The 22607-nt window shown below is 46.2% G+C and overlaps 1 protein-coding gene across 2 annotated transcripts in view; it reads right to left on the bottom strand.

The window, feature by feature from the left end:
- Positions 1–22607, bottom strand: part of AP3B1 (adaptor related protein complex 3 subunit beta 1) — a 494777-nt gene that overhangs the window by 53646 nt on the left and 418524 nt on the right. The window contains exons 25-26 of one of the 2 annotated variants that reach the window (XM_063963639.1): positions 5998–6095; positions 4802–4838 (exon numbers count right to left, since the gene is read on the bottom strand). In XM_063963639.1, coding sequence (XP_063819709.1) covers positions 4804–4838; positions 5998–6095 — 133 coding nt within the window. In that variant the 3' untranslated portion in view covers positions 4802–4803. The remainder of the gene's footprint in view (positions 1–4801; positions 4839–5997; positions 6096–22607) is intronic. The other variant, XM_063963638.1, reaches the window with a different exon arrangement.

Here is a 22607-nt window from a genome sequence, read left to right as displayed (position 1 = left end):
TTTCTTAAAGGTAGAGGCCACGGGTCTTCCGTGAACATCTCTTGAAGTTTCGGGTACCAAGTCCTTCTTGGCCAATCCGGAACCACGAGTATCATTCTTACTCATCTCCCTCTTATGATTCTCAGTACTTTTTGTATGAGAGGCATAGGAGGGAACACATACTCTGACTGGTACATCCACAGTGTTACCAGAGCGTCCACCGCTATTGCCTGAGGGTCCCTTGACCTGGCGCAATATCTAGTTTTTTGTTCAGGCGGGACGCCATCATGTCCACCTTTGGTTTTTCACAACGGTTTACAATCATGTGGAAGACTTCCCGATGAAGTCCCCACTCTCCCGGGTGGAGGTCATGCCTGCTGAGGAAGTCTGCTTCCCAGTTTTCCACTCCCGGAATGAACACTGCTGAGAGTGTTATCACATGATTTTTCGCCCAGCGAAGAATCCTTGCAGTTTCTGCCATTTCCCTCCTGCTTCTTGTGCCGCCCTGTCTGTTTACGTGGGCGACTGCCGTGATGTTGTCCCACTGGATCAATACCGGCTGACCTTGAAGCAGAGGTCTTGCTAAGCTTAGAGCATTGTAAATTGCCCTTAGCTCCAGTATATTTATGTGGAGAGAAGTCTCCAGACTCGATCACACTCTCTGGAAATTTTTTCCTTGTGTGACTGCTCCCCAGCCACTCAGGCTGGCATCCGTGGTCACCAGGACCCAGTCCTGAATGCCAAATCTGCGGCCCTTTCATAGATGAGCACTCTGCAGCCACCGCAGAAGAAACACCCTTGTCCTTGGAGACAGGGTTATCCGCTGATGCATCTGAAGATGCGATCCGGACCATTTTTCCAGCAGATCCCACGTAAAGGTTCTTGCGTGAAATCTACCGAATGGGATCGCTTTGTAAGAAACCACCATTTTTCACAGGATCCTTGTGCAATGATGCACTGATACTTTTCCTGGTTTTAGGAGGTTCCTGACTAGCTCGGATAACTCCCTGGCTTTCTTCTCCGGGAGAAAACATCCTTTTCTGGACTGTGTCCAGAATCATCCCTAGGAACAGTAGACGTGTCGTCGGAAAAAACTGCGATTTTGGAATATTTAGAATCCACTCGTGCTGTCGTAGAACTACTTAAGATAGTGCTACTCCGACCTCCAACTGTTCTCTGGACCTTGCCCTTATCAGGAAAGCGTCCATATTTCTTTTAAGAAGAATCATCATTTCGGCCATTACCTTGGTAAAGACCCGGGGTGCCGTGGACAATCCAAACGGCAGCGTCTGAACTGATAGTGACAGTTCTGTACCACGAACCTGAGGTACCCTTGGTGAGAAGGGCAAATTTGGACATGTAGGTAAGCGTCCCTGATATCCAGTGACACCATATCGTCCCCTTCTTCCTGGTTCGCTATCACTGCTCTGAGTGACTCCATCTTGATTTGAACGCTTGTATGTAAGTGTTCAAATATTTCAGATCTCACCTAGCCGTCTGGCTTCAGTACCACAATATAGTGTGGAATAATACCCCTTCCCTTGTTGTAGAAGGAGTACTTTGATTATCACCTGCTGGGAATACAGCCTGTGAATTGTTCCCAATACTGCCTCCCTGTCGGAGGGAGACGTTGGTAAAGCAGACTTCAGGAACTTGTGAGGGGGAGACGTCTCGAATTTCCAATGTACACCTGGGATACTACGTGTAGGATCCAGGAGTCCACTTGTGAGTGAGCCCACTGCGTGCTGAAACTCTTGAGATGACCCCCTACCGCACCTGAGTCCGCTTGTACGGCCCCAGCGTCATGCTGCGGACTTGGCAGAAGCTGTGGAGGGCTTCTGTTCCTGGGAATGGGCTGCCTGCTGCAGTCTTCTTCCCTTTCCTCTACCCCTGGGCAGATATGACTGGTCCTTTTGCCCGCCTGCCCTTATGGGGACGAAAGGACTGAGACTGAAAAGACTGTGTCCTTTTCTGCTGAGATGTGACTTGGGGTAACAAAAGGTGGATTTTTCAGCTGTTGCCATGGCCACCAGGTCCGATGGACCGCCCCTTTATACGGCAATACTTCCATGTGCCGTCTGGAATCTGCATCACCTGACCACTGTCGTCTGGCAGATATGGACATCACATTTACTCTTGATGCCAGAATGCAAATATCCCTCTGCGCATCTCGCATATATAGAAATGCATCCTTAAAATGCTCTATAGTCAATAAAATCTTGTCCCTGTCAAGGGTATCAATATTTTCAGTCAGGAAATCCGACCAAGCCCCCTCAGCGCTGCACATCCAGGCTGAGGCGATTGCTGGTCGTAGTATAACACCAGTATATGTGTATATACTTTTAGGATATTTTTCAGCTTCCTATCAGCTGGCTCCTTGAGGGCTGCCGTATCTGGAGACGGTAACGCCACTTGTTTTTATAAGCGTGTGAGCGCCTTATTCACCCTAAGGTGTGTTTCCCAACTCGCCCTAACTTCTGGCGGGAAAGGGTATACCGCCAATAATTTTCTATCGGAGGAAACCCACGTATCATCACACACTTCATTTAATTTATCTGATTCAGGAAAAACTACAAGTAGTTTATTCACACCCTACATAATACCCTTATTTGTGGTACTTGTAGTATCAGAAATATGTAACACCTCCTTCATTGCCCTTAACATGAAACGTGTGGCCCTAAAGGAAAATACGTTTGTTTCTTCACCGTCGACACTGGAGTCAGTGTCCGTGTCTGTGTCGACCGACTGAGGTAAATGGGCGTTTTTACAAGCCCCTGACGGTGTCTGAGACGCCTGGACAGGTACTAATTTGTTTGCCGGCCGTCTCATGTCGTCAACCGACCTTGCAGCGTGTTGACATTATCACGTAATCCTAAATAAGCCATCCATTCCAGTGTCGACTCCCTAGAGAGTGACATCACCAATACAGGCAACTTGCTCCGCCTCCTCACCAACATCGTCCTCCTACATGTCGACACACACGTACCGACACACAGCACACACAGGGAATGCTCTGACAGAGGACAGGACCCCACTAGCCCTTTGGGGAGACAGAGGGAGAGTTTGCCAGCACACACCAAAAACGCTATAATTATACAGGGACAACCCCTTATACAAGTGTTTTCCCTTATAGCATTTTTATATATGTAATCATATCGCCAAATAAGTGCCCCCCCTCTCTGTTTTAACCCTGTTTCTGTAGTGCAGTGCAGGGGAGAGCCTGGGAGCCTTCCTCACAGCAGAGCTGAGCAGGAAAATGGCGCCGTGTGCTGAGGAGAATAGGCCCCGCCCCCTTTTCGGCGGGCTCTTCTCCCGGAGTTTGTGAGATCTGGCAGGGGTTAAATACATCCATATAGCCTCAAGGGCTATATGTGATGTATTTTAGCCATAAAAAGGTATTATACATTGCTGCCCAGGGCGCCCCCCCCAGCGCCCTGCACCCTCAGTGACAGTTGGTGACTGTTGGTGAAGTGTGCTGACAACAATGGCGCACAGCTGCAGTGCTGTGCGCTACCTTATGAAGACTGAAAGTCTTCTGCCGCCTGTTTCTGGACCTCTGGACCTCTTCAACTTCGGCATCTGCAAGGGGGGTCGGCGGCACGGCTCCGGGACGAACCCCAGGGTGAGACCTGTGTTCCGACTCCCTCTGGAGCTAATGGTGTCCAGTAGCCTAAGAAGCAAATCCATCCTGCACGCAGGTGAGTTTTCTTCTCTCCCCTAAGTCCCTCGTAGCAGTGAGCCTGTTGCCAGCAGGACTCACTGAAAATAAAAAACCTAACTTAAACTTTTATTCTAAGCAGCTCAGGAGAGCCACCTAGATTGCACCCTTCTCGTCGGGCACAAAAATCTAACTGAGGCTTGGAGGAGGGTCATAGGGGGAGGAGCCAGTGCACACCACCTGATCCTAAAGCTTTTATTATTGTGCCCTGTCTCCTGCGGAGCCGCTATATCCCCATGGTCCTGACGGAGTCCCCAGCATCCACTAGGACGTCAGAGAAATATGGATAATAGCGTCTATTCCTCTACTTATTTGTATTGTATCCATATCGTCCATAGGAGATTGGCGTTTCTCCTTTTAAAGTATAGGAGGCTGCTTTTAACCATTTAACTTGCGCGACCTGAAGCTATTTCAGTAAACACAGGAGTGAAAGCTTAAGCTTGTAGGGGGAGGGGCGGAAGGGGGGGGGGGGGGGGGGGGGGGGGAGTGTTACTACATGCTTTTAATAGCTTATATTTAACACAATATGAACTTTCCCAGTTTTGACAGGTCCTCTTGAAGTTATTCTGCCACACTATAATCCAGCATTTTACACAAAATACGACAAGCACAAAAAATAATTGTTCTTGAACTGAGTGGTACATATATATAGATGTATCCCTTTTAGCAGTGTTGCTCCTGACTATCGAGTATAAGTATTGACGAAACCATGATAAGTTTACAGATAACCTCCGTCCCAGCATGCCCAGCTAGCCCTGCTCCACAACGTGTGTACTAGGATATACCAGCGCTCGGGATCCCGTCAGAGAGCCCCTTGCGGGCTCACCACGCTGCGGGCATGGTGGTGCACTATTACTATATATTCTCCCTCCAGGGGTGTCATGGACACCCCACAAGGGAGAATAGTTGTCTGTATCCCGGCGGTCGGGATCCCGATGCCGGTATGCAAAGCGCTGGGATCCCGACAGCCGGGATATCCAGTACCTCCCCTCCACAACAGCTAAAGCAAGGCAGAGGCTCCCTTCTGTGACCCACAGGGAAATGGAGTCACTGCAGTCACACTCACCAGCCAGTCTCACATGGAAGAGGCAGCAGAACACTCACCTTTACTTGCACAGCAGCTGGTAAGCAGCAAGGAAGGCTTTAGCCAGCAGAAAGTAAAAATATCAAGAGAGAGGACAAAGGGGCATCAATAACACGTTAGCAGGTCTGGTGTCCACATATAGAACTAGCCAAGGTTAATGTAAGGAAATCACCCAAACACTCAAGCGAAGGATACTGTTTAACTAGATAACATTAATGTTCATAGACATATTTGTGCCATTACATAAGAGTCACATGAGAATCATACATTTAAATTAGGTAACCATTAGCAACATGTATCCCCTTCCACGCACACTACAATTTGCAGAAGATCAATGGAAAAGTATATGTACATCAACCTCCATATTTTCAGAACATAAAAACTCTACTGAGTGTTACTACATAGAATGTTATTTAAGGCTTCTTTTAATTTAATATGTAAACATTGACTACAGTGGTACTCAGTGTTCTTAAAGGTATAAATTTTGTTTAATTACAAGTGCAACTTTGCAAAAATCACCCTTCCAACAGCAATAGGAGGATATATCTTGTCTGAACGCTGCTAATAGTTTATTTAATTATTGTATTTTGGATGAAACAAGCATTTTCCCGAGATTCGGGTTCAGCCAAATCCTTAGTATTGGCTCACCTCAATCCTGAGTGCCTTAAGGATTTAGCACTCAGCTATAACTTGGAGAAGCTAAATTGACAGAATTAAACAATTGAGCTAACTCCTGCCTAATCTCTATATTCAATTTAGGGTCAATGAATTACTAAAAACTGATTTGTTTATATACACTTGCATGTACACTTTAAACATACCTCCCAACTTTTGACTCAAGGGAGTCAGGACATATCACGCTGGAGGCGTGACAGAAAAAAGGGTGGGGCCTCGGGAGACATGGACGGGATCTCAAGCGGATCTAGAAACGCGACCCCCGTTTTCCTCATTTTGGTGGTATACCCAGTGCTCCCTGAGCAGCCCGATTAACCCTCCCTGAATTGATAGATGCCATGATCACTGGCTCTCCCATCTGTCCCCCTCCCCCCGCGGGACACTGCGGCCCGTGGGTTGGACAACGAGACAGTGTCCAATTGCTGTCCCACTGTACTTGGGACAGTTGGGAGGTATGCTTTAAATGAGCTTTTATGTTGGGTGGTATTTGTTTATCGAATGTCTACCATGAGAGCTAATAAGACGACCTACTATTACTTACCTTGCTCTTTCCTAAAGTCTGTTTCCGACATGGTTACTGGTAGGAGAAGTTCTCCTGGTGGCGGCTGAATCCCAACAGAAAACTGATCATCTTTAGTACTAAAAAAAAAAAGTGAAAATAAACGTTATTACTGCAAATCATGGAAGCTTTATACAAACACTGCAAAAGTAAAAAAAGCATTGACCACAATAAGCAAAGCAAAATGTCAGTGTAATTATTATTATTTTACCTAATGTCTCAGCTACTGGATTTTAGGGAACTGCTATGTGTTACTGTGAGTAAACGGTGTTCTCTAATACAGTAAACAAACAGACTTTTGTTTGGTAGAAGGGACCTATAGGCCAGGCACAATGTTAGGCACAACCAATTCAAATTAGCCCCAGTAGCACTGCCATGCGAAATACCTATATTAGAACTAAATTTATCAAAGCTTGGGGAGGGACAAACTACTAACCAATCAGCTTCTGTCATGTGAAGCCAGGTACACACTGGAGCGATGTGTACTCGGATCATACGGCAGCCGAAGGGCCGACATATTGTATCCGCGGTACACATCAGAATGATTTAATAAAGGACAGAATAATTCCTTGTTCCATCCTTCATTATTCACCATGCACGGCACCGCATGCGAAATAGTCTGACTGGCCTTGTGGATAATATCTAGTGTTCCCGCTAGAATGAGGGCAAAGAGGTGAAATATGGGGATGGCGCCGCTGCATGTCCGTACGAAAATGGGGCATGGACATCTGGAAAGGGGTTGTCATTTTTTGGGGGTGCGCCCAGCACTAATGGAAGATGTAAAGATACGCACACCATGTATTCACCCGGTGGTGATTGCTACATTGCAACTTTTCCCACCTGCAAGACACTGAGGCCCGCGGGTGGGGTAGGCACAGGGCATGCTGCTTTAGCAAGGCACCGCTAAAAGTGCAGGTCACATTTTGCCATTTACAAATCGGGCAGGGCATGACGTCCTGCTAAAACAGCTTAGCGTGAAGACTAATATCGCATGCGGCCGATAGGTTGTTTCCAGCCGAATTGGAACGACCTATCAGGCCGATATTGTCTAGTGTGTACCCAGCTTTACAGGCTGTGCTTGAAAAATGACAGTTAGGAGCCGATTGGATGGTACTTCATTATACTATAATTTTCTCTACAAGCTTTGATAAATCTCCACTTTTAGCCTGAGCTTGTGATGTTGCACCAAACTTCTTTAACAAATGTAGACATCTGTCCACATCTACCAATTTGAGGCAAGGCAGTCACTACATCTCAGCCAGCACTACCTCCCTCTCTAGGCGGACCAATGCAGAGAATAAACAGGTAATCACCCACTCAGCTATGTATTTTGCCTGTTATCAGTTCTCTGGATATTTTATGGCTGATGAAAGAAGAAAAAACAACAAAACACCCAACAGCACCCAAACAAACTGCAGAAATCAATATTAATTACAGGCAAAGCATAAATCAGTATAAATAATAAAATGATTGATACAGATGAATTCAGAGACAATAAAATCAATACCACACATAACGCATCAAGTATAGGCCTACATGGATTACTGTCAAATATTTATTCTTTGATACGCCTTTGGGAAACCATTCTAGTAAGCAGAATACAATGACTAGTAATTGGAAATCAATTGATTAATGTCCATGATATTTAAAAAGAACATTTACAATAGGTCACTGATGAGCCTTAAGTTTTGTGATGGAGAATTTGACGTTCAGTAAGCATGCAATGGCTGATAACAGACTGTTCATGCCCATTTCAGTGTAAGATGCTTTATTACCAGCCCTCCAAGCTTTCCATTCAATGCATGACCGTATTATCAGATTTCCCTAAAAAGTAATTGCTATTAACACTTATTCAGCTATAACATTATAAAATGTTTATCTGTCAAAAGATAACTGTTAGTAATGTCACTAATTTTAAACATTTAACACTCAAAAATTAAAATTGCCTGCTTTCAATTATGACATAATTTAGCACAGTTTAAACAGAAAAACAAGGGGGACATGGGGTGTGGTATGGCTGACCGATGGTCTCCTGACCGCCGGTCAGCATACAGACACCGGTATCCCGGCAGGTCATCACGGGTTCTATTCCCACTCTATGGGTGTCCACGACACCCACGAGTGGAAAAAGTCCCTGTTGGTCGGCATGCCGACCGTCGGGATAGAGAGGGGGCGGGACTTTGGCAGAGGTCATGTGACCGTCGGTCTGCTGACTGCCGGTCACATGAATACCACCTGGGACATGTACTAAGCAATAATTACAGTGAAGTGAGCAAGTGGAGAAATTGGCCATGGCAACCAATCAGCACTGACATAACAGTTATCATTTGCATACAACAAAAGTATAAAGAGCAGCTGATTGGTTGCCAAGGGCAACTTCTCCACTGGCTCACTTCTCCACTTTTATCACTGCTTAGTACATGTTCCCCTAAAACCAGTAACTGAAGCGCAATAAAGGCGGATTTCTGTTGCTGGAGGCCTGCAGTCCAGCTGTGCTCCTGTACTTAGACCAGCAACTTCTGCAGACTTCACTGAATTACTCATAACTCCCTTATATTTTGCCTAAAATCATGAAGCTCTCATAAATATACATGGACAGTCTTTGCCATAAGAGCTGTCAATCTCGTTTTTCAGATCTCTAGTTACCAAACGAGGACGAGGCCACCCTTTCAGCTGACATTTCCTCTATACTTCCATCCATGTCCACTAACAGCTGTCCTTACCCTATAGGTCACAATTCAATTCCAAACAAATAAATGCCGCCTGGGATCAACCATGTGTGCCCAATTTCTGGGAACCCAGCAGATTCTGGAGTATCGCTCACCATCCTGAGAACCAGTTTTTGTAAAAGTCCAGTTTGCCAGGATTGAACAGCAAGAGCAGGATGAACAAATTATTCAGGAAAAAGGGTCCATTCTCCAGAGCGAAGACTCTGGTACCATAGTACCAGAGTGTTAGCTCTGGAGAATGGACCACTAAAAGCTATACATGCAAAGTTTTTTGATATTTCATAAAAACTCAATGATGTGTTAAATTATACCAGCTCTAACAAAAATAAACCTATAATGGGCAGCAGGTCATACATGGCCATCAATGCCCATGAAGATGAGAAACCAGGATTTCCGGTCTGGTTGTGCATCACAATAGGGGAGGTTAAAAAAACTGGAAATAGGAGCCTTGTGGGATATCACTGGTAAGAAGCATTGATTACATCTGCTTGATTGCACCACAAAGATAAGCAATTTTCAGCAGGTTATGTCCAAAAAAAGAGTGCAGGAACACAAAGGGCTTGATTCAGGTTTGTAAGCAAAGCAAAAAAAAACCCCCACACAACTGAGAAAAACCATGTTGCACTGCAGGTGGGGCAGATGTAACATGTGCAGAGAGATTTAGATTCGGTGTGGTGTCTTATATTGCATCTGTGCAGGGTAAATACTGGCTGCTTTTGCATGTAGCCCACAAATGTTAGCCAGATTTATTTTTAAACTGCAATTTAGATTTTAGTTTGACCACCCCCACACCCACATCTAACACTCTCTGCACATGTTTACATCTGCCCCACCTTCAGTGTAACATGGTATTGCCCAGGTGTTTGTTTTCTTGCTTTGCTTATAAACCTGAATAAGGTCCAAAGCGCAAAGCTCAATAAGGAATTAATTCAATCTACCCCTAATGCACTACTTCTAGTGATGTTTAGAACATGAAAGCAAACATCTGATAAGTTGCTAATGCTGACACCATTCTCCTTTGTACCATTTTTCAGAAACGTCTGATGTGTGTATGATTTTATAACACTTATAAAACACATTCCTAGCACACCATAAAGTTGCTAAAATATGAAATAAAGCACCTACTGATTAACTGCTGATCATTTACAGGAGAATAAAATAAACAATTTCCACCAATGACTCCTCGTTTACAGATAGTTTTCTTTTTCTTTTAGGTACACTTTAATGCAGGAAACCAACATTTGTTATGCAAAACACATAGCCAGTGATTGGCATCTAAAGTCAATTGATCTGCCCATTACCACTATCTCCCAACCCCCTGAGATTCTGCTATAAGGCTATTGATTCAAACGCTGCCGATCGGTTTCCATTTTCTGATTTTGGGCAGGCCAATTAAGAAAGTGAGTAATTGTGATTACACTGCTTCAGGATCAATTACATTTGATTCAGGACAAAGTGCTTCTACTGGAACAACGCAAAGAAAATGATTATGACGATTGATGCGTTTATGTTGTATGGTTCCTAAAGAAAGTCTGTAAATAAATGATTTCACCAAAAAACTGTAAAAAAAAAAAAAAAAAATTATATTTAAATAAACTTCACTTTCCTAACCAGAAGCATTTTACCAGGATGCAGTCAGGATGCCGGCACTTGGCGCCGAAATAACGACGCGTGACCATAATGCCGATGCCAGTGCTCTAACACCAGAAGAAATCTTGAACACGGGATCCCAATTGTAAGTTTGCGGGTATTAGCCCGCCGGGGGAGGGGCGGAGGTTTAGGCTGCGGAGAGGGAAGGGGTAGATTAAGGCACCACTGGGAACGATTCCCCTGCTAGGAGGTGGGGGGGGGGGGTTTGTTGGGTTAGGCTGCAGGAAGGAAGGGTTAAGGTGGTATTGGGATGACTCGGGATGGTCTCCATCGAGATGCCGCGGTCTTCTGACCGCCGGCATATCATATCACGCTCATTTTACCCAACAAGAATGAGTCTTTTGGCCCAAATCAGTTAAAACCTTTTTCAAAATGGCTGTTTGTAAGAATTCTGTTTTGAACCCACCTCAACAAACCTCAGCATTAGGAGTTTCACTAACTTTATGGAGACCACTATTGCAGCTAGTACCTTTGACATATACGAAGTTGGCTCAAATCTCTCATGGACAGAATACAGCGCATTACAGGACCTTGGAGGCTATAAGGACATTACCATCTGCCCTGCAGATAAGGGCGGTGGTATAGTACTTCAAGATCTTTCGGTGTATAAACAGGAATTCTTTAAGCAGTTATCAGATACAAATGTATATCACCTTCTCTTGCAGGATCAGACTAACGCCTACAAGTGCAAACTTGATTGCATTCTGAATGTGGCATGTGCCGAAAACGCTCTCTCTTTAAGGACTAAAGAGGCATTAATTCAAGATTGGCCATAAAATGCCTGGTATGTATACAATTCCCACACTACACAAAATGCAAGTTCTGTGCCATGCAGGTCAATCATTGCGGCAAGGCACTTTATTATGGTGTCTCGCAGTATCTTGACCACCATCTTCAGCCACTCTTCAAGAAGCAACCCACTTTTTTACGTGATACTACGGTATTTATACGTAAAACCCCAAAATTGTCTCCTTTCTAACATAAATATTTACTTTGCACCATCACTGTGACAAGTCTGTATATTACTATTCCCCATACTAGAGGGATTGAAGCAACTTGTCGTCTGCTCATGAGCAATTTGAACTATTCTAGTCCGATCATAAACTTTTTTGTGCGTTTACGGCAACTTACCCTCACTAGGATTTACTTCCTATTTCACAATAAGGTATACAGTATATCCAGTGCTGTGGGTGTGCAATGGGATCTTGTGTTGCACCCAGTTTCACAAACATCTTCATGTTTGAAACTGAGTAAGATTTATTCTTCTCTGACCCAGGTATTAGTCAACATATGTCAGTATATAGACACTATATTTCTTTTGTTGAAAGGCTCTGAGATGAGTTTCAGAGAGACCATGCAGGACATTAACTCTTTAGATCCCAAATTTACCTTTGAATGCAGTGACTATCAAATCGATTATCTTGTTGTGACTGCAACATTGAATGACGCTAATGAATTAGTCACCTCCATGTATTATAGAAACACTGATAGAAACACTGCTCTTCAAGCTAATACTTATCATCCGCCATCCTCCAAGTGGAGTCTACCCTATTCTCAATTTGCAGTGACCCTGCTGATGCCATTACACAGATGGATAATATGTCATTGAAGTTCCGCAAAAGAGGGTATCATTAGAGCGCTTTAAAATTATCTAAAAAAACGAGCCCTTGGCATATCGATAGAAGAAGTCCCGATGGGTTCCAGCACTGTCTCCAAAAAAAACCAGTATATACTACTGCAAGTTGCAACCTAATGAAAGCTGCCAGGAGAATTTGGCCTATAGTTTCAAAGGATAAAGATCTGCCAGGTCTACACGAAACCTCCAACGGGGAAGGAATATTAGGGACATAGTTGTCCATAATGACATCTCCAACCACATTGACACAAGACCTACGCATTTCCTATCTCGTAAAGCTGGCAATTGCCGCTGTACGGCTGCACTACATATAGCTTTCGTGATATTGGAAGTAGAGATGAGCGGATTCGGTTTTACTCGGTTCTCAAAACGGCATCTTATTGGCTATCCAAAACACGTGACATCCGTGAGCCAATAAGATGCCGTTTTGAGAAACGAGTAAAACCGAATCTGCTCATCTCTAATTGGAAGTACTTTCCATCATAAACACTCTGGAAAATTGTTCAACATTAAGCATTCTGCCACCTGCTCTAGTCGATATGTTGTTGATTACATTTGTTGTCTGTGTGGCCTCCTTTATGCAGGAAATCCACCTGTCAAAGGAAGGCCCTACATCGGTCCAGCATTAGTGCGGCTTTAGATGGTAAAGGTTTGGATCGGCCTGCCACAATACATTTCAAAGCATTAAAACAATTTATCTAAGATTCCATATAAGATCATTGGCTGCGTACCCCCCCAAATCACTGTGGAGGTGACAGGGGTAGAATCCGCCATCAGAAAGAGGATAAATGGATTCACACATTGCAGACTGTATATCCATTGAAACTATCTCTGAGCTGTTTCTTATAATAAGCATTTCTCTTTTCTTATTGTAGGTTCACCTTTAGATACTATTTAAAATAAGAATTTACTTACCGATAATTCTATTTCTCGTAGTCCGTAGTGGATGCTGGGGACTCCGTAAGGACCATGGGGAATAGCGGCTCCGCAGGAGACTGGGCACAAAAGTAAAGCTTTAGAACTACCTGGTGTGCACTGGCTCCTCCCCCTATGACCCTCCTCCAAGCCTCAGTTAGGATACTGTGCCCGGACGAGCGTACACAATAAGGAAGGATTTTGAATCCCGGGTAAGACTCATACCAGCCACACCAATCACACCATATAACTTGTGATCTAAACCCAGTTAACAGCATGATAACAGAGGAGCCTCTAGAAAAGATGGCTCACTACAGCAATAACCCGATTTTTTTGGTAACAATAACTATGTACCAGTATTGCAGACAATCCGCACTTGGGATGGGCGCCCAGCATCCACTACGGACTACGAGAAATAGAATTATCGGTAAGTAAATTCTTATTTTCTCTGACGTCCTAGTGGATGCTGGGGACTCCGTAAGGACCATGGGGATTATACCAAAGCTCCCAAACGGGCGGGAGAGTGCGGATGACTCTGCAGCACCAAATGAGAGAACTCCAGGTCCTCCTCAGCCAGGGTATCAAATTTGTAGAATTTTACAAACGTATTTGCTCCTGACCAAGTAGCTGCTCGGCAAAGTTGTAAAGCCGAGACCCCTCGGGCAGCCGCCCAAGATGAGCCCACCTTCCTTGTGGAATGGGCTTTTACAGATTTTGTCTGTGGCAGGCCTGCCACAGAATGTGCAAGCTGAATTGTACTACAAATCCAACGAGCAATAGTCTGCTTAGAAGCAGGAGCACCCAGCTTGTTGGGTGCATACAGAATAAACAACGAGTCAGATTTTCTGACTCCAGCCGTCCTGGAAACCTATATTTCCAGGGCCCTGACAACGTCTAGCAACTTGGAGTCCTCCAAGTCCCTAGTAGCCGCAGGCACCACAATAGGTTGATTCAGGTGAAACGCTGAAAACCACCTTAGGGAGAAACTGAGGACAAGTCCTCAATTCCGCCCTGTCCGAATGGAAAATCAGATGAGGGCTTTTATAGGACAAAGCCGCCAATTCTGACACTCGCCTGGCCCAGGCCAGGGCCAACAGCATGACCACTTTCCATGTGAGATATTTTAACTCCACATATTTAAGTGGTTCAAACCAATGTGACTTTTGGAACCCAAAAACTACATTTAGATCCCAAGGTGCCACTGGAGGCACAAAAGGAGGCTGTATATACAGTACCCCTTTCACAAACGTCTGAACTTCAGGGACTGAAGCTAGTTCTTTCTGGAAGAAAATTGACAGGGCCGAAATTTGAACCTTAATGGACCCCCATTTCAGGCCCATAGACACTCCTGTTTGCAGGAAATGTAGGAATCGACCTAGTTGAAAATTCCTCCGTCGGGGCCTTACTGGCCTCGCACCACGCAACATATTTTCGCCAAATGCGGTGATAATGTTTTGCGGTTATATCTTTCCTGGCTTTGATCAGGATAGGAATGACTTCATCCGGAATGCCTTTCTCCTTCAGGATCCGGCGTTCAACCGCCATGCCGTCAAACGCAGTCGCGGTAAGTCTTGGAACAGACAGGGTCCTTGCTGGAGCAGGTCCCTTCTTAGAGGTAGAGGCCACGGATCCTCCGTGAGCATCTCTTGAAGTTCTGGTTACCAAGTCCTTCTTGGCCAATCCGGAGCCCGAATATAGTGCTTAATCCTCTCCATCTTATAATTCTCAGTACCTTGGGTATGAGAGGCAGAGGAGGGAACACATACACTGACTGGTACACCCACTGTGTTACCAGAGCGTCTACAGCTATTGCCGGAGGGTCCCTTGACCCGGCGCAATACTTGTCGAGTTTTATAAACATGTGGAAGACTTCTGGGTGAAGTCCCCACTTGCTGACAGTGCTATCACATGATTTTCCGCCCAGCGAAGAATCCTTGCAGCTTCTGCCATTGCCCTCCTGCTTCTTGTGTCACCCTGTCTGTTTACGTGGGTGACTGCCGTGATGTTGTCCGAATGGATCAACTCCGGGTGACCTTGAAGCAGAGGTCTTGCTGAGCTTAGAGCATTGTAAATGGCCCTTAGCTTCAGGATATTTATGTGAAGTGATGTCTCCAGGCTTGACCATAAGCTCTGGAAATTCCTTCCCTGTGTGACTGCTCCCCAGCCTCGCAGGCTGGCATCCGTGGTCACCAGGACCCAGTCCTGAATGTCGAATCTGCGGCCCTCTAGAAGATGAGCACTCTGCAACCACCACAGGAGAGACACCCTTGTGCTTGGTGACAGGGTTATCCGCTGATGCATCTGAAGATGCGACCCGGACCATTTGTCCAGCAGGTCCCACTGGAAAGTTCTTGCGTGGAATCTGCCGAATGGGATTGCTTCGTAGGAAGCCACCATTTTTCCCAGAACCCTTTCATTGATGTACTGAGACTTGGCTCGGTTATAGGAGGTTCCCGACTAGCTCGGATAACTCCCTGACTTTCTCCTCCGGGAGAAACACCTTTTTCTGGACTGTGTCCAGGATCATCCCTAGGAACAGACGACGAGTCGTCGGAATCAGCTGCGATTTTGGAATATTGAGAATCCAATCGTGCTGCCGCAACACTACCTGAGATAGTGCTACACCGACCTCCAACTGTTCCCTAGATCTTACCCTTATCAGGGAATCGTCCAAGTAAGGGATAACTAAAATTCCCTTCCTTCGAAGGAGTATCATCATTTCGGCCATTACCTTGGTAAAGACCCGGGGTGCCGTGGACCATCCATACGGCAGCGTCTGAAACTGATAGTGACAGTTCTGTACCATAAACCTGAGGTACCCTTGGTGAGAAGGGTAAATTGGGACATGAAGGTAAGCATCCTTGATGTCCCGAGACATCATGTAGTCCCCTTCTTCCAGGTTCGCAATCACTGCTCTGAGTGACTCAATCTTGAATTTGAACCTCCGTATGTAAGTGTTCAAGATTTTAGATTTAGAATCGGTCTCACCGAGCCGTCCGGCTTCGGTACCACAACAGTGTGGAATAATACCCCGTTCCCTGTTGCAGGAGGGGTACCTTGATTATCACCTGCTGGGAATACAGCTTGTGAATGGCTTCCAAAACTGCCTCCCTGTCAGAAGGAGACATCGGTAAAGCCGACTTTAGGAAACGGCGAGGGGGAGACGTCTCGAATTCCAATTTGTACCCCTGAGATATCACCTGAAGGATCCAGAGGTCTACTTGCGAGTGAGCCCACTGCGCGCTGAAATTCATTGAGACGGGCCCCCACCGTGCCTGATTCTGCTTGTAAAGCCCCAGCGTCATACTGAGGGCTTGGCAGAGGCGGGAGAGGGCTTCTGTTCCTGGGAACTGGCTGATTTCTGCAGCCTTTTTCCTCTCCCTCTGTCACGGGGCAGAAATGAGGAACCTTTTGCCCGCTTGCCCACGAAAAGACTGCGCCTGATAATACGGCGTCTTCTTATGTTGAGAGGCGACCTGGGGTACAAACGTGGATTTCCCAGCTGTTGCCGTGGCCACCAGGTCTGAAAGACCGACCCCAAATAACTCCTCCCCTTAATAAGGCAATACTTCCAAATGCCGTTTGGAATCCGCATCACCTGACCACTGTCGTGTCCATAACCCTCTACTGGCAGAAATGGACAACGCACTTAGACTTGATGCCAGTCGGCAAATATTCCGCTGTGCATCACGCATATATAGAAATGCATCTTTTAAATGCTCTATAGGCAATAATATACTGTCCCTATCTAGGGTATCAATATTTTCAGTCAGGGAATCCGACCACGCCAACCCAGCACTGCACATCCAGGCTGAGGCGATTACTGGTCACAGTATAACACCAGTATGTGTGTAAATACATTTTAGGATACCCTCCTGCTTTCTATCAGCAGGATCCTTAAGGGCGGCCATCTCAGGAGAGGGTAGAGCCCTTGTTCTTACAAGCGTGTGAGCGCTTTATCCACCCTAGGGGGTGTTTCCCAACGCACCCTAACCTCTGGCGGGAAAGGATATAATGCCAATAACATTTTAGAAATTATCAGTTGTTATCGGGGGAAACCCACGCATCATCACACACCTCATTTAATTTCTCAGATTCAGGAAAACTACAGGTAGTTTTTCCTCACCGAACATAATACCCCTTTTTGGTGGTACTCGTATTATCAGAAATGTGTAAAACATTTTTCATTGCCTCAATCATGTAACGTGTGGCCCTACTGGAAGTCACATTTGTCTCTTCACCGTCGACACTGGAGTCAGTATCCGTGTCGGCGTCTATATCTGCCATCTGAGGTAACGGGCGCTTTAGAGCCCCTGACGGCCTATGAGACGTCTGGACAGGCACAAGCTGAGTAGCCGGCTGTCTCATGTCAACCACTGTCTTTTATACAGAGCTGACACTGTCACGTAATTCCTTCCAACAGTTCATCCACTCAGGTGTTGACCCCCTAGGGGGTGACATCACTATTACAGGCAATCTGCTCCGTCTCCACATTTTTCTCCTCATACATGTCGACACAAACGTACCGACACACAGCACACACACAGGGAATGCTCTGATAGAGGACAGGACCCCACTAGCCCTTTGGGGAGACAGAGGGAGAGTATGCCAGCACACACCAGAGCGCTATATATATACAGGGATAACCTTATATAAGTGTTTTTCCCCTTATAGCTGCTGTTTTTTTAATACTGCGCGTAATTAGTGCCCCCCTCTCTTTTTTAACCCTTTCTGTAGTGTAGTGACTGCAGGGGAGAGCCAGGGAGCTTCCCTCCAACGGAGCTGTGAGGGAAAATGGCGCCAGTGTGCTGAGGAGATAAGGCCGCCGAGAAGGGGGCGGAGCCTATCTCCCGTTTTTCTGCGTATTCTGGCAGGGGTTAAATTCATCCATATAGCCCAGGAGCTATATGTGATGCATTTTTTGCCATCCAAGGTGTTTTTATTGCGTCTCAGGGCGCCCCCCCACAGCGCCCTGCACCCTCAGTGACCGGAGTGTGAAGTGTGCTGAGAGCAATGGCGCACAGCTGCAGTGCTGTGCGCTACCTTGTTGAAGACAGGACGTCTTCTGCCGCCGATTTTCCGGACCTCTTCTGTCTTCTGGCTCTGTAAGGGGGCCGGCGGCGCGGCTCTGGGACCTATCCATGGCTGGGCCTGTGATCGGTCCCTCTGGAGCTAATGTCCAGTAGCCTAAGAAGCCCAATCCACTCTGCACGCAGGTGAGTTCGCTTCTTCTCCCCTTAGTCCCTCGATGCAGTGAGCCTGTTGCCAGCAGGTCTCACTGAACATAAAAAACCTAAAACTAAACTTTTCACTAAGCAGCTCAGGAGAGCCACCTAGTGTGCACCCTTCTCGTTCGGGCACAAAAATCTAACTGAGGCTTGGAGAAGGGTCATAGGGGGAGGAGCCAGTGCACACCAGGTAGTTCTAAAGCTTTACTTTTGTGCCCAGTCTCCTGCGGAGCCGCTATTCCCCATGGTCCTTACGGAGTCCCCAGCATCCACTAGGACGTCAGAGAAACACAGATTTTGTGTGGTTACACTGCTCAATTAAGCCATACTTTACACTAGACTAGTGTACACTTTATCCAATTACATTGTCTTCTGTTTTACCGGTGTATTCTCAGTATTTAGAATCCCATTTACATGATCTTTAATCACCTTCTATGTTTTTAGTTGTTACTATGGTGATGGCACACGTATTATGCACCATGCCACCGGAGCTGACCGAATGGTTTGCAAAATGTTGCTCCAATGACGTCAGTATTTCTCCCACAGGACCTGTTGTGGGAGCCAATTTGAGCACGGGGTGGTAAGTGTTACGTTTATTTGTCTTCGTATTTAAGTCCGTAAATAAGCTTACACAGGGGTGCATGGCCACTCCACCCCAACATGGGAATGGTGAGTGCAGGTGTCCACCCCATTACTAAGAGTGCAGTGGATTTCTGTATGTGTATATTTGGGTCAATTTTTAATTAACTTTTTTGTGATCACATGCACCCCTGTGTAAGTTCATTTATTTTAAACCTGTGTCAGCTGTTCCTTAGTGGTAATTCAGGAGCTGTGTTGGTGACTGTGTCACCTTTAAAAGCCATACGTTAGTTGGCAGGTGAGCTTTAAACCAGGTAGCATATTTTCAGTTTGACTCTGATGTAATAGCGGTTGCCAGGTTCCTACAAAAATCTGGGTGACAGAGTAGGATTTGCAGTGAGATGCAGTCCCTTAACACTGGGCAAGCTTAAATGCACTGATCAATCCATGAACCAAAACCTCATTATTTATGTATTAATGTGAGTGAGTCTACTATGGTGAGTGCTGGGCTGTGTGTGTGTGTATATATATTTCTACACACATTATATGGACAACAGTATTTGGCTACACCTGTTAATTACTGAATTCAGGTATATCAAATCAGACCCCGTTGCCACAGGTGTATAAAATCAAGCACCTAGTCGTGCAGTCTCCATTTTCATACATTTGAGATACAAAATGGGCCGTTCTGAAGAGCTCAGTGACTTCACGCATGGTACTGTTATAGGATGCCACCTTTGCAATAATAAGAATTTACTCACCGGTAATTCTATTTCTCGTAGTCCGTAGTGGATGCTGGGGACTCCGTCAGGACCATGGGGAATAGCGGCTCCGCAGGAGACAGGGCACAAAATTTAAAAGTTTGACCACTAGGTGGTGTGTACTGGCTCCTCCCCCTATGACCCTCCTCCAAGCCTCAGTTAGGATACTGTGCCCGGACGAGCGTACACAATAAGGAAGGATTTTGAATCCCGGGTAAGACTCATACCAGCCACACCAATCACACCGTACAACTTGTGATCTGAACCCAGTTAACAGTATGATAACGTAGGAGCCTCTGAAAAGATGGCTCACAACAATAAACAACCCGATTTTTTTGTAACAATAACTATGTACAAGTATTGCAAACAATCCGCACTTGGGATGGGCGCCCAGCATCCACTACGGACTACGAGAAATAGAATTACCAGTGAGTAAATTCTTATTTTCTCTGACGTCCTAGTGGATGCTGGGGACTCCGTCAGGACCATGGGGATTATACCAAAGCTCCCAAACGGGCGGGAGAGTGCGGATGACTCTGCAGCACCGAATGAGAGAACTCCAGGTCCTCCTTAGCCAGGGTATCAAATTTGTAGAATTTTACCAACGTGTTCTCCCCTGACCACGTAGCTGCTCGGCAGAGTTGTAATGCCGAGACCCCTCTGGCAGCCGCCCAAGATGAGCCCACCTTCCTTGTGGAGTGGGCATTGACAGATTTAGGCTGTGGCAGGCCTGCCACAGAATGTGCCAGTTGAATTGTGCTACAAATCCAACGAGCAATCGTCTGCTTAGAAGCAGGAGCACCCAGCTTGTTGGGTGCATACAGTATAAACAGCGAGTCAGATTTTCTGACTCCAGCCGTCCTTGAAATATATATTTTCAATGCTCTGACAACGTCCAGCAACTTGGAATAGTGTTACTCCGACCTCCAGCTGTTCTCTGGATCTTGCCCTTATCAGGAGATCGTCCAAGTAAGGGATAATTAATACGCCTTCTCTTCGAAGAAGGATCATCATTTCGGCCATTACCTTGGTAAAGACCCTGGGTGCCGTGGACAATCCAAACGGCAGCGTCTGAAACTGATAATGACAGTTTTGTACCACGAACCTGAGGTACCCTTGGTGTGAAGGGCAAATTGGGACATGAAGGTAAGCATCCTTGATGTCCAAGGACACCATAAAATCCCCTTCTTCCAGATTCGCTATCACTGCTCTGAGTGACTCCATCTTGAACTTGAATTTTTGTATGTACAGGTTCAGAGATTTCAGATTTAGAATAGGTCTTACCGAGCCGTCCGGCTTCGGTACCACAAATAGCGTGGAGTAATACCCCTTTCCCAGTTGTAGAAGGGGTACCTTGATTATCACCTGCTGAGAATACAGCTTGTGAATGGCTTCCAATACCGTCGCCCTGTCTGAGGGAGACGTTGGCAAAGCAGATTTTAGGAACCGGCGAGGGGGAGACTTCTCGAATTCCAACCTGTAACCCTGAGATACTACCTGCAGGATCCAGGGGTCCACCTGCGAGTGAGCCCACTGTGCGCTGAAATTCTTGAGGCGACCCCCCACCGCCCCTGAGTCCGCTTGTAAGGTCCCAGCGTCATGCTGAGGCCTTTGCAGAAGCCGGGGAGGACTTCTGCTCCTGGGAAGGGGCTGCTTGCTGCAGTCTCTTACCCTTTCCTTTGCCTCGGGGCAAATATGAATGTCCTTTTGCTCGCTTGTTCTTATATGAACGAAAGGACTGCGGCTGAAAAGACTGCGTCTTTTTCTGCTGGGAGGGGACTTGAGGTAAAAAGGTGGACTTCCCGGCTGTTGCCGTGGCTACCAAATCCGATAGACCGACCCCAAATAATTCCTCCCCTTTATACGGCAATACTTCCATATGCCGTTTGGAATCCGCATCGCCTGACCACTGTCGTGTCCATAGACTTCTTCTGGCAGATATGGACATCGCACTTACTCTTGATGCCGGAGTGCAGATATCCCTCTGTGCATCTCGCATATAAAGGAATGCATCCTTTAATTGCTCTATAGTCAATAAAATACTGTCCCTATCCAGGGTATCAATATTTTCAGTCAGGGAATCCGACCAAGCCACCCCAGCACTGCACATCCAGGCTGAGGCGATTGCTGGTCGCAGTATAACACCAGTATGTGTGTATATACTTTTTAGAGTATTTTCCAGCCTCCTATCAGCTGGATCCTTGAGGGCGGCCGTATCAGGAGACGGTAACGCCACTTGTTTGGATAAACGTGTGAGCGCCTTGTCCACCCTAGGGGGTGTTTCCCAGCGCGCCCTAACCTTTGGCGGGAAAGGGTATAACGCCAATAACTTCTTTGAAATTAGCAGTTTTTTATCAGGGGTAACCCACGCTTCATCACACACGTCATTCAATTCCTCTGATTCAGGAAAAACTACAGGTAGTTTTTTCAGACCCCACATAATACCCCTTTTTGTGGTACTTGCAGTATCAGAGATATGCAAAGCCTCCTTCATTGCCGTGATCATATAACGTGTGGCCCTACTGGAAAATACGTTCGTTTCTTCACCGTCGACACTAGATTCGGTGTCCGTGTCTGGGTCTGTGTCGACCGACTGAGGCAAAGGGCGTTTTACAGCCCCTGACGGTGTTTGAGACGCCTGTACAGGTACTAACTGGTTTGCCGGTCGTCTCATGTCGTCAACCGACTTTTGCAGCGTGCTGACATTATCACGTAATTCCATAAACAAAGCCATCCATTCCGGTGTCGACTCCCTAGGGGGTGACATCACCGTTACCGGCAATTGCTCCGCCTCCACACCAACATCGTCCTCATACATGTCGACACACACATACCGACACACAGCAGACACACAGGGAATGCTCTGATAGAAGACAGAGGGAGAGTTTGCCAGCACACACCAAAGCGCTATAATTATATAGGAACAACCTTATATAAGTGTTGTTTCCTTATAGCTGCTTAAATATATATAATATCGCCAAAAAATGCCCCCCCTCTCTGTTTTTTACCCTGTTTCTGTAGTGCAGTGCAGGGGAGAGCCTGGGAGCCTTCCTAGCAGCGGAGCTGTGTAGGAAAATGGCGCTGTGTGCTGAGG

Source organism: Pseudophryne corroboree, chromosome 1 (assembly GCF_028390025.1).
Source record: "Pseudophryne corroboree isolate aPseCor3 chromosome 1, aPseCor3.hap2, whole genome shotgun sequence".
Taxonomy (NCBI): Eukaryota; Metazoa; Chordata; class Amphibia; order Anura; family Myobatrachidae; genus Pseudophryne; species Pseudophryne corroboree.
The sequence above is the reverse complement of the archived record's forward strand: the minus strand, read 5'-3'. Positions and strand labels throughout refer to the sequence as shown.